General features: G+C 35.1%; 1 protein-coding gene across 1 annotated transcript in view; it reads right to left on the bottom strand.

Moving 5' to 3' along the window:
- The window catches only part of LOC145669678 (beta-mannosidase-like), an 85,117-nt gene that overhangs the window by 35,183 nt on the left and 37,553 nt on the right, over positions 1-12,381 (bottom strand). Inside the window, exons 5-6 of the mRNA XM_081737934.1 lie at positions 10,702-10,942; positions 8,666-8,825 (exon numbers count right to left, since the gene is read on the bottom strand). Of these exons, the coding sequence (XP_081594060.1) occupies positions 8,666-8,825; positions 10,702-10,942 (401 nt within the window). The remainder of the gene's footprint in view (positions 1-8,665; positions 8,826-10,701; positions 10,943-12,381) is intronic.

The raw sequence follows: 12,381 nt of genomic DNA on the forward strand, positions 1-12,381 counted from the left end.
GTCTTAGCCTAACTGGTATAACCGTCGGACGTTAAACTTAAAAATTTCATTTTCTATGGCATTCATAAGATTTTATCTTTCCATCGTTTCCTCTACATATGTTTCAACGGTATCTCTGATGCGTAAGGTCTTTCATTTAATCCCTAGACATGTAACTTTTTAGTGGACAACATCGTGTTCGTGAGTTTACTCGGGGTACTTCCTTTTGCTCCTACTTTCTCATTCCACCAATTCTTCCAGCATCATTCACTTGCCTTAATGACACATCAGTTTTAGCCTAAAGGGCATAATCGTGGCACGATAAACTGAAATATTGCATTTTCTATGGCATTCATAAGCTTTTATCTTTCCATCGTTTCCTGCTTTCCTCTCAATAAAACTAGGCTACACATACTATACTCAAAATGTTCGCAACTAAAACTAATCTTTTCCAAAAAGTCAATTAAACATAATAAGCTCTACAGTTTTCCTCTCTTAAGTTTAAAAATAAATAAAATAATTTATTTCTTACCTCAAATGTAGAAATTCCTTCAAAAAATCTCTTCACAATCGATCCAGGAAAAAATCTAAAACAAAAATAACAAAAAATAATTTAGTATAAATTCTGCACCTCCTTCACAAACACATAATATCATTCTATATATATATATATATATATATATATATATATATATATATATATATATATATATATATATATATATATATATATATATATATTAAAAGTTTAATAAAAAAAATTACTTGGGTGGTTTAGAATTAAGTTCTATGCTGTTATATAAATTTAAAATTAATTCCACCATCAGCTTTTCAATATTTCTCATTTTATTTTTCTTAAAAGTCAATAAATAAAAATAAGCTCATGTTACAATTTACATTAAAAATAATATTATATTCTCACTTCAATTATCTATAAAAGTTAAGTTCTTTCGTTATTACTTTATAGAATAAATATAAAAAAACAAAATTCAACTTACCTTCCAAATATAGATATTTCCGGTCAGCTAAAAACTCCTTTCCTTAACTATTACACGCAAACGCAGTGTCACCAAGTAAACTCTAAACTACAAATAAGCGTGTTCTCCAAAACAACATATTTATATTTTTTCACAAATAAAAGATTCAAACTAACGCCAAACATTTTACGCTTTCTTTTTTTCAAATCTTAGCGTCCCCTGCAAACACTTACGTCCAATTACTGTGTGTCTTAAAGCAATTTTTTTCTCTGTAAAAGGCAAAATTCTTTTAAAAGGATGCCCCCTACAACTTCGCTTCAATACAACACAAAATTTACGCAAGTATCTCTCTACAAACAATAAATTCTCACATAAAAGAAACTCTTTCCCTTAAATACAGCTTGTAGCGTCTAGATACTTCACAATAGCCAAAAAAAAAAAAATACAATACACTTTTGTAGGATCTGCAAAACGAAAACTAAACCAAAGGTTTGCCTTTTTCAGTTTTATTATCTTATTCACCACTGGAAGAGTTCTTTTCCCTCTCTCTCTCTCTCTGTAAGTATGGCACCATACACTCACATTTTTAAAACTAAAAATCTAACTTACAGCCCTTTACAGCATACTCCTTCAATACTAAGGTGTTTAGCTTTCGTTCTTGAAGTCTCAACTTCAATCACAGTTTACAGCACATACATATTTTAATATACACCCAATATAATCATGTTCTTTCACTAATATATTACATATTTATACTTTACGTTATACAATAATCCATCTAGGGTACCAAAGGTTCAATCCCCCGCACAATCAATTCAACTTTATGGTAAACAAAGACCATGTTCGTGGGTTTTCTCGCAATTGTCACATTTCCACCATTTCATTCATCACTTATTATCGTTGTCTCCTTCACCCTAGCCGCACACATATCAAAGGTGTGCGCCCTAGTTACTACAGCAATATAAAAAAGCATCTAAGTACTCTCATCATGCATTTTCCTCTCACTTTCTCATTTCAACATTTTTACTCATCGTCTCCCTTAGCCTAATCGGTATATCCATGCAACGTAATCTTAAAAATTTCAATTTCAATATTCCATCTAACGTACCAAGGGTTCAATCCCGACCCAAACAATTCAACTTTATCATAAACAAACACCGTGCTCGTGGGTTTTCTCGGGGTTAACCCGTTTTCCAGCATTTCATTCATCACTTATTATCGTTGTCTCCTTCACCCTAGCCGCACACATATCAAAGGTATTTACCCTAACTAGCACTTCAGTGTAAAAAAACATCTAAGTACTTTCATCATGCATTTTCTCGCAATTCTTCCGTTTCCTCTCACTTTCTCATTTTACCATTTTTACTCATCCTCTCCCTTAGCCTAACCAAAATAACCATGCATCGTAAACTCAAATATTTCATTTTCAATATTCCAACTACAAAAATATAAGTTTGTAATCATCCGTATTATACCCTTATTATTCACTAGGTCCATGTCTCATATAGCTTCGCTGTTGAAACCAAATGCAAAACTACCATCAAGTCAAGTCAAAATCCATTCAGATCATATTGTGTTCCTTCGAATTCTCAAAGTATTTATGATTCTTCCCAAACAATATTAATCCCATCATTACATCACTAATAAAATATTTATCATTAATGTTTCACACATCTATGTTCCAATCCTCAGCTCACAGCATATATATTTTCTCACATTTTTAATCTATTTTTTTCTCAAGTATAATATATTATCGAACCAATCTTGTCTCTTCTCATCTGCATCTTTTCAACTATTTGGCATAAAAATTCAACTAAATTAAAACTTCAAACAAATCCATAACCCCAAAATATCTATATTTCTATTGCAAATATTATCTTATTTTCCACGTAAGTTTCTCACACTCCTTTTCAAAACTACAAAAATCCATTCATGATAGTATCCCTAACTTCAGCAATACTTTTTTTTCTTTTTTTTCTACCTCTGTTAAAGCATTAACATAATAGCAATCTCACAACCTGTCTGTTTTCGCCCTTTCGTTTTTTCACAAAAACAAGTACAATAGCTATTCTTTAAAGTTAACAAGAATCTTTTCCAGAAAAAGGACTTTTTCTTTCTTTCTTTTTTCATTCTATCAGGGCATGCTAAATGGAACATTTTTCTGTCTAAGTCAGAAAAATCTTTTTTTTTCTTTTCTAAAAAGAGTTACGTTCAACTCGAAATTACAGGGGGTCCCATCCGTCAACAATAAATGTCACATACGTTTTTCTCAAATAACTTTCTATATCCTAACAACTTAAAAGATCTTTTTTTTTCTTTCTTTTCTAAAAAGAGTTAGACATACAACTGGGTTAAAAGTATCATGGCGTTTTCTCATCCACACACAAAAAAAGTTTCGCTTTCTATTGTAGTAATTTTCTACATGCTAAGGTTCTTAACTATTCCCACGTTAATTTAAACTGGTCCTTTGGTCAAAAGGACACTACACTTTCCCTATGTAACATTTTCAAGGTATTTCTTACATTCTCTCTCCTTCAGTATACTCATTGCTCTTTCTCCATAGGGTGCAAGTTACACTGTCAATTAAGCAATGTCTTTTTATTCCATGGGCAGTACAGTTCGCTCCCCACCTCCAAAAAAAAAACCGTGGAACACACACATACAAGCAGATGTCTCCTATTTCTTTTTTTCACATATTTTTTCAGTTTCCATGCAGTAGAAATCACAGTCCCTCAATTAAGCATTGTCCAGAGCACAGTTCGCCCTCCAACTCCAAAAAAAAAAACTGGACCACCCAAAAATTACAGCACACCTGTGTATATGCTACGTTCGGTACTCCATATCAAAGGGTTTTCTCACTCCCTCCTACGCCATTCTTACCTAACATATAGCTATGCTTTATCCAGAGTTTCCCATGTTTTCTAAAAGTCATTTCACATGTTTTTTCTCACCTCCTACGGTTAGACTATTTTCAAACACCCATATCTCACTTTCAACTCGCACTTTCTTACTTCCTTAATTGACACAATGATGGAATTACGTGACACTTACAAGAACCTTCTCAATTTCAAATTCTATCCTTTTTCTTTCATGTTTCTCATGTTTCTAAAATTTATTTGACGTGTCTTTCTCACCTCCCACGGTTCAAGTATTGTGCAACATCCATATGTCACATTAAATTGACAATTTTCTTACTTCCTTAATTGACACAATGATGAACTTACGTGACAGCTTCAAAAGAAGCATCTGCTACGCTTACAAAAGCTTTCTATTGTAATTACCACCCCCATTTTTGATCTGAAACTTCGCCAACAACTACTCATGTCCATTTAATTCTATAAACTGCGGTATACGTTCTGACTCGCTATTGTTGAATTTAGTTCATGTTCCAAACCAGCTGTCCAATCTCTCTTTCTTTTAGGTCTTCGTAAGATATTGAGAATCGATATCTATGAAACTTCCCTCCCTCTTAGGAAACAAAGCTTTGAAGTCTCTTGTAGCTTTTCAACAAAGCTACGTTCTTTTCCCCTCTGTTACTAACAAAAGCCAAGCGTTCTTTATCTCGTTACGGAGATTTCTTTTCATTTTGATATGTCAACGAGAATTACTTGTAAATGTTGAAAATTATTACCTCTGTATTAGCTGAGTCTTGTCAATCTTTCTTGTAAACTGTTCTGCTTCATTTGCTTGATAACTCTGCCGAAGAGTTTCGTGAAACTATTACAAAAGTTTCGATTAATCTTGAGGTGTTTGTATTATGATTTAATATCTTGTTTCAGTGCCGATGTTTATGAAATATCCAGAATTCCCATGAGACGAGACGAAATTAGTGACATGAAACGACACAGAGCTCATCCAACATAAACAGATACACTTTCCGAGACTAAGCAGAGCTCTTTCAATAGAAGTAGATACACTTTTCGTAACGAGACAGAGCTCTTCCCATAGAAACACACTTTCTATAACTAGACAGAGTTTCTTCAATATAAATACTATACTTTCAGGAACGAGACAGAGCTCTTCCAATAGAAACAGAAACACTTTTAGGGACGAGACAGAGCTCTTCCAATAGAAACAGATACATTCTTAAGGATAAGACAGAGCTCTTTTAATAGAAGCAGATTAGCTTTCCGCAACGAGACAGGACTCTTTCAATAGAAACAGATACACTCTTAGGGACCAGACAGAGCATTTCCAATAGAAGCAGATAGCCTTTGCACAACGAGACAGAGCTTTTCCAACAGAAGAAAATACAGTTTCTACCACGAGACCTCTTTCAACAGAGGAAGATACACTTTACGCAATTAGACAGAGCTCTTCCAATAAAACAGATACACTTTCAGTGATGAGACAAAGCTGTTCCAGCAGAAGCAGACACATTCTCCGTACAGAGACAGAGCTCTTCGAATCGAAATAGCTACACTTTCAGAACAAGACACAACTCATGCAATAGAAAAGATACACTTTCAGCAACGAGACAGAGTTCTTCCAGTAGAAAAATGAATTGAAACAGAGCATTTCCAATAGAAGCACATATACTTTCTATAACGAGGTAGATGTCTTTTAATAGAAGCATTTACATTTTTTTTTAGGGACGAGACAGTGCTCTGTCAATGGATACACTTTTAGAGATGAGACAAAGCTTTTCCAATATAAACAGATATTTTTAGGGACGAGACAGTATTCTGCCAATGGAAATAGATACACTTCTAGAGACGAGACAAAGCTTTCCCAATATAAACAGATATTCTTTAGGGACGTGACAATATTCTGCCAATGGAAATTTATACACTTTTAGAGATGAGACAAAGCTTTTCCAATATAAACAGATATATTTTTAGGGACGAGACAGAGCACTTCTAGAAATACATTTTACGCATCAAGCTAAACAGATATACCTTCAGGGACAAGACAAAACTGTTCTAGTAGAAACAGATATATTTTCAGGAATGAGACAGAACTCTTCCAATGGAAGCAAATAAACTGTTTTAGCGAGACAGAGCTTTTCCAATAGAAACCAATACATTTTCCACAACGAGACAGAGCTTTTCCAATCGGAGAAAATACGCTATCCGCTACGAGACAGAGTTCTTCCAATAAAAGCTAATACACTTTACGCAATGAGACAGAGCTCTTCCGATACAAACAGAAACGCTTTTACTGAAGAGACTAAACTCTTTCAACAGAAGCAGATACACTTTCCGCAACGAGACAGAACTCTTCCAGTTGAAACAAATATACCTTGTGAGGCAAGATATCACTTTTACGACTCTTTTCAAGATAACACAGCCTCAATTGTTGTATCGTAGTCACTCTACAGCTGATCTGGTCACCTGAATCATTGTTTTTGTCCGGGTCACTCAGGTCTGGGTTTCGCTTTTCAGACAGATCCAGTAACCCGAACAACAATCGTCTCAACTCTTTGACTCTAAATTGTAAAATGTATGGTGGGTTAATGATGTTCCATCACTTGAGCTCAAGTATTAACGTGTTCGGTTCACGACATCGTTTCTTCACGACAATGAAATTAATCTAGTTGTCCGGAGTTTATCATCTTGCAGAAACGATTTCATTAAGAGCAAAGATATCAGCTTACCGTGACATACACTCTTACCAGGAATCAGATGAAAGTTTGCTATTCCCAAGGCAAGAATACAATCACGTTGTATGTTATCAGTTCATAAAAGTTAAATTCTACGAAACAATTGCTACGTAATGCTCATAGAGACTTGGACATTACGGAAGTTTAGGGAAGAAATATTTAAAGAACTTCGTAACGTGTTGTGGGAGGAGGATGAAGATGATAAAATTGAAAGAGAGAATACAAGCAAACATGTTTTAAAATGACTTTTTAAGATGTAGGAGAGAAAGAACACTTTTAAATAGCATCTTTCACAGGAAAGCCAATTGAATTGGACACATTCTGGAACTATATTGTCTTCATTTTACCGACATACGGGGAAAGATAGCGAGGAGTCGGAAGAGAAAGAACACAACTTGGCGATGATTTGAAAAATAGAAGACAGTATTCGGAGTTGAAAGAGAAAGCTGAAGAACGTGAAACGTGGAAGAAGCATTTTCAGAATCGAATTTAAAATAGAGAGAACTCCTATTAGTCCCAGGACCTGCCTACAGCAGAATACATAATAATAATAATAATAATAATAATAATAATAATAATAATAATAATAATAATAATAATAATAATAATAATAATAGTGTCCGAAGAAGGAAGAAAAATGATAGATTTAGTGAAAAGAGAAACACAGATAGAATCACACTCATTAGAATTAGCTTAGCAGATAAGCAGTTGTCCGTATGTATAACAAAGTTTCGTAGCCTCTGAATCTCCGTAACCCACTGGGACTGTCCGGATCATAGCGTTTTGTGAATCTGTCTACAAACTGGATCACAGATTTCTGGTAGTCACGGCTCAGAATCACGAGTTCCATGACCCATTCCATCACTGTTACTTACGAGGGTATTTCCAAATGTTCCCAGTCTAACACTCAAATATCGCACCATTGTTAATAAGCCATTCATGACACACAGCGCCATCTATAAAATAAACAATGTATCAGTTTCAATTGCCTAGCTACGTCAGTTTGTTGGAGGCAATCACATGAGTCAGACTCTGCCCGTTGAGATTGCATACTGCGCATACGTTGAGCTGCAGTCGACACGGTTGTTGTTGCCAGGGCCACAGTGCTTCGAGAGATTTATCACCCATCCTACATTACACAGCACTGGAGCCTTGGCAGCAATAGCCGTGTGGATTGGACTGTACTATATTCATGAATTGCTTATTATCAGTGCATTTCGGTGCAGGCACGAAACTTTTGAAAATACTCTCGAAACGCTAACTATTTAGCCATTAGGGTATCTACGAATATGTTTGATGTATTCTACACTGAAATAACAATTAGTTTTCAATCTTCTTTGAACCATACGAATAACGAACATTTTCCCAAATTGCATATAGATTCAGGTATAGCTAGCTAACTAATTAACTAATTAATGCTATGGCTTATGGAACCCGGAGGTTCAATGCCTCGTTCATAGAAGCTGTCCACTGAATTCTATCCTTAGTTAACTGTATTCATTTTCCACTTTGTATTCCTATTTCTGCGACCTCTATCTTAATATTGTCATCCCATGTGCGCCTAGGTCTTCTTAATGATCGTTTTCCGATTGGATTTCCAGTTAAAACCTTGAAAATGTTCCTATTCTCTTCCATTCTGGCTATATGACCAGCCCACCTAAGCCTCCTAGATTTGATGACCATAACAATGTTTGGTAAACCGTATAAATTATGCAGTTCCTCGTTATGAAGTTTCCGCCATTTCCCATTCCCGTTCCTCTTAGGTCCAACTATTCGTCTCAGAATTTTCAAATACTTTCAGCCTGCATTCTTCCCTCAGAGTAAGCGACCATGTTTCTAACCATACAGCACAACAGGTATAACTATCATTTTATGTAATTTAAGCTTCAAATTCTTCGACAAAATTCGCAACACCAAAGATTTTGAACTGAATAATAACACGAATTCATTGCTTTAAGTTGACATTTAATTTCTTCGTGAATAATTTTTTTTTTCGTTAATGTTAATCCTATATATTTGAATGTATCTACTTTATCAAAAATACTATTAAATACCCTGGAAATAAGTAGATAATGCATAGAATAATTCAAATATAAGAGATACTTGCCTTCTACGCCCTCAATAGGTTCTTGGATAAGCTCAATTGTTCTAAAACCAAATGTAACTGATTTTGAATGGGATTCGGTACTTCCAGTAAAGTTCACATTCACACTGTAAAGATTCTGTTCTCCCAGTCCATTTGGCCACCATTCTTGTACACTGTCACACTATAATAAGAATTTAAACTGATTAAAGTAATTTCAAAATCACTATTAGTGCATATGATATAACATACACTGTGAAATAAAAGTCCCGGAACACTTTAGAAAAATATATTGTAGCCAAAAGAGTAGCAATACAAAGTAACAAAGAACAATTTTAAACAGGAAAGTGGTATTTTTTTTAACAGCACTTACTTTACAAATATTCTATGCGGGAACCACGACTGACAAATACCAATAAGATAATCGAGCTCTTGCCACACGCTGCCCAACTTGTCCTCTGAGGCTATGCCTGTTACGTATCCAATTCTGTTCTTGAAATCTGATAATTTATTTAACAACTTCTCAGCAAGTATATTTAAGACAGAGAGCTATGCATACAAACACACTCGTAGTAATATTGTATGTTCCGAATTCAATCAGTGTTCGTAACTCTAGCCGATGTGCCGCAACACTTCGAGGTTCTACGAATGCTTTTATGCCACCAGAAGAGGGCCGTCTGAGATGGCGAAACGCAAATTAGTCAGGTCTGTTTACTGGAGACCAGACATCGTTCATATCAAAAGACAGATTCTGATGTCATCTTTAAGTTTTACGTCTCACCTTGTGCCAGGTAGGCTGAAGATGATGAAATGATGAGAAATGAATGAAATGGTGGAATGAAAAAGTGGAAGGAAACCAAGGACACCTGCACCAGAGGTGAACCCTCTACCACTGAGCCACCGCGGACCTCAATCATTATGGAGTAGCAACCATGAAACTGTATTAAGTGTAATCGAAGCGCCCGCCAAGTGTGAACTACATGATGTCATTCAATTTCTCCAGGCAGTTGCTGATCTTCCTGAATTTCCAAGATTAGACAGTTCACAATTCATATTTTACCCATTTCACGAACTACATGATTCATGTATTCATCAAGGTCGTCTTCCGCCGTACATATCCACCCTTGGATTCTCTTATTGCGTAAGTCGGTAAGTCTTTCTTTTAATTCTCTGTTGCACTTGTGCACACAACAATCACTTATAAAATTTCCTTAATCATTCTACGATAAATGGTAGTTGTATTGTGCCCTTCCGGCTCGAGAAATCGAACTACATCATGTAGTTCACACTTGGTGGGTGCTTCGGTTGCACTTGATATGGTTTCACGCTAACTAATGGACAATAACTGAACACCAGAGTCTATCTTTTGTTATGGAAGATGTACGATCTCCAATGAACAGATTCGACTAATTTGAGTTTCATCATCTCTCCTCTGGAGGACTACCGGAACTTGAAAATAAAACGAACCTCGTAGATCAGTGGTTTCCAACCCTATTCTTTAGCAACACTCTGGGAGTACACATATTTCTACGTGACACTAACTTACTGATATTAAAAGTATACGTATTAAAAATATAGATTAATCGCTAAACTATAATACAGTAAATGCCTTTTTCACATATAGGATTGAAAAATTGTATTTTTATATGCTGTTTCAATGACACATTGACTTGGTGAGTGTTAAAATATGGCAATCTCGCGGCTCGCTGGCGTTTCAAGACTTGAAGAGTCAATACATAAAGCGGTATATAGTCCCAATATACAGCATTATGAATAGACATATGTAGTACTATCGTTCAATAATACCTGCACAAAAATGTAGACATCAACATTTTGACTACGTAGTTAATACACTGAGCGAAAAGAAGGAGATTTAGAATTATGATATCATAAGTTGTTGATTCGTTTTATATTCCGAATTTATAACAAATATTCTCGTGGTACCTCAGGGTGTTGCGACTCCCAAGTTGGAAAACTCTATTCTAAATCAATGAAATGTAACGGTAGATCTTAAGAACTAAAAAAAAAGATTGGCAAATGCATCCAAATGTTTCACTTACAACAGCTGCAGAGACAGTTTCGTTTATGATTACTTCAAGATCTAAAGCACTAGTCGGAGACACATCTGCTGATAATGAAGCACCACAGGATAAAGAGATAGTGACGGACCCACTCTCAATAACTGCCGCATCGAGCACTGCTCTCACATTCACTTCCCAGTCACCTGATTCAGTTCTCCTTGGCGAAACGAGAATATCTCTTACGATGGCTTCGTCAAATGCTTCAAGTGTAACATTGTGCCTAAGATACAAAAAAAATATCTAAGACTCAGTTAATTAACATCACAACTATTAAATTTTACAATTATATTCGAATTATCTTCATCACACTTGAAGTAATTTACGTCTTAACGGATCTTCACCAATACATCGAAACCACTTATAAATATACTGGGGAGATCTCGTATTATAAGGGTTGCCAACTCTGGAAAATAAAATTACCGGCAACCCTTCAAAATTGCCTATGATTTAGGCCTAAATGTGAAGTATCTCTGTTCGGACCTATCCATGGGACTACCGTGGACAAAAATTGCATTAGGGCCTATATTCTACATGTTCTTAGTACACTCACTAATAAACTTAATAGATACATTGTGCTAAAACAGAAATTGAAGTCTTTTGACCTTTTCTTGTATTTTCCAGTAACTGCTACATCTTCAAAATTATCGAAACAGATTAACAAAAGTATTTTAATCCTTACGTGACAATTTTAGATTTACAAAAAGAAATTTACTCTTTAAACTTATACTGCAACTACAGGAAGAAGTCCTAAGGAAGGAAGTTAGAAGTTTAAGGAAAGTTGTTATATGCAGCACCTAGGGACGTGAAATTAAATAGTGCAACAAACATTGCACTTATGAAATGCCCAAAAGTTATTTGCCAAAAATCGATGGACAATTCAAATTTATCGCTATATTTATGCCGCACAATTATGGCAAATTATACACTTCTGTCTCTCTTGTTGAAAACAATGTTTCACAATAAAATCTAATTGTTATCAAATTTCTTATGCTAAATAAATTTTAAAACCCTGGCATAGATTAATAAAATATCGCTTAATCTTATATATAAAAGAGAACGCACAAATCCTTTGTTCCCTCATCACGCTAATACGGCTGAACCAATTTCTTTCATTTTGGGGGGGTTATTAGGATTTGGACCCTAGATGGTTTTTATCATATCACTTTAATTTTTAATTACCAGTGTCTTGAGATAATTGACCATTCAAGTGTCCATAACGTACAAATCCTTTGTTAGTTCATCATAGGTAAAAATAAACGTATTTATATGCAACCCGCATGACCGTGTCACTCGGCGGGTTAACATAAATGACAGGCGATATAATGTTAACATTTACTGCAATCTACTATGGTTTTTATCATATCACTTGAAAGCGAAAAAGTAAAAATTATCTAATTAACAAGGTTTATTGCGTTCCGGGGTGACCCCAGCGAAGCGGGGTGAACGCTGCTAGTGTATAATACAACGGAAATTAGTATTTGTAAAAACACTTTTGTATTTATAAAGGGATTTCGAAGTTCGATGTTTTATTCTGGATTACAGATTCTTAAATACTGGTAATGAAGTGTCAAAATAACAGCCATACTTCCGGCCAGGCTCGTTAACTACCGACTAATTGGCAACCCTATCTCGTAACCTTGCAAAGATGGTATATAACAC

Source organism: Thermobia domestica, chromosome 14 (genome assembly GCF_964235325.1).
Source record: "Thermobia domestica chromosome 14, izTheDome1.hap1.1, whole genome shotgun sequence".
Lineage (NCBI taxonomy): Eukaryota > Metazoa > Arthropoda > Insecta > Zygentoma > Lepismatidae > Thermobia > Thermobia domestica.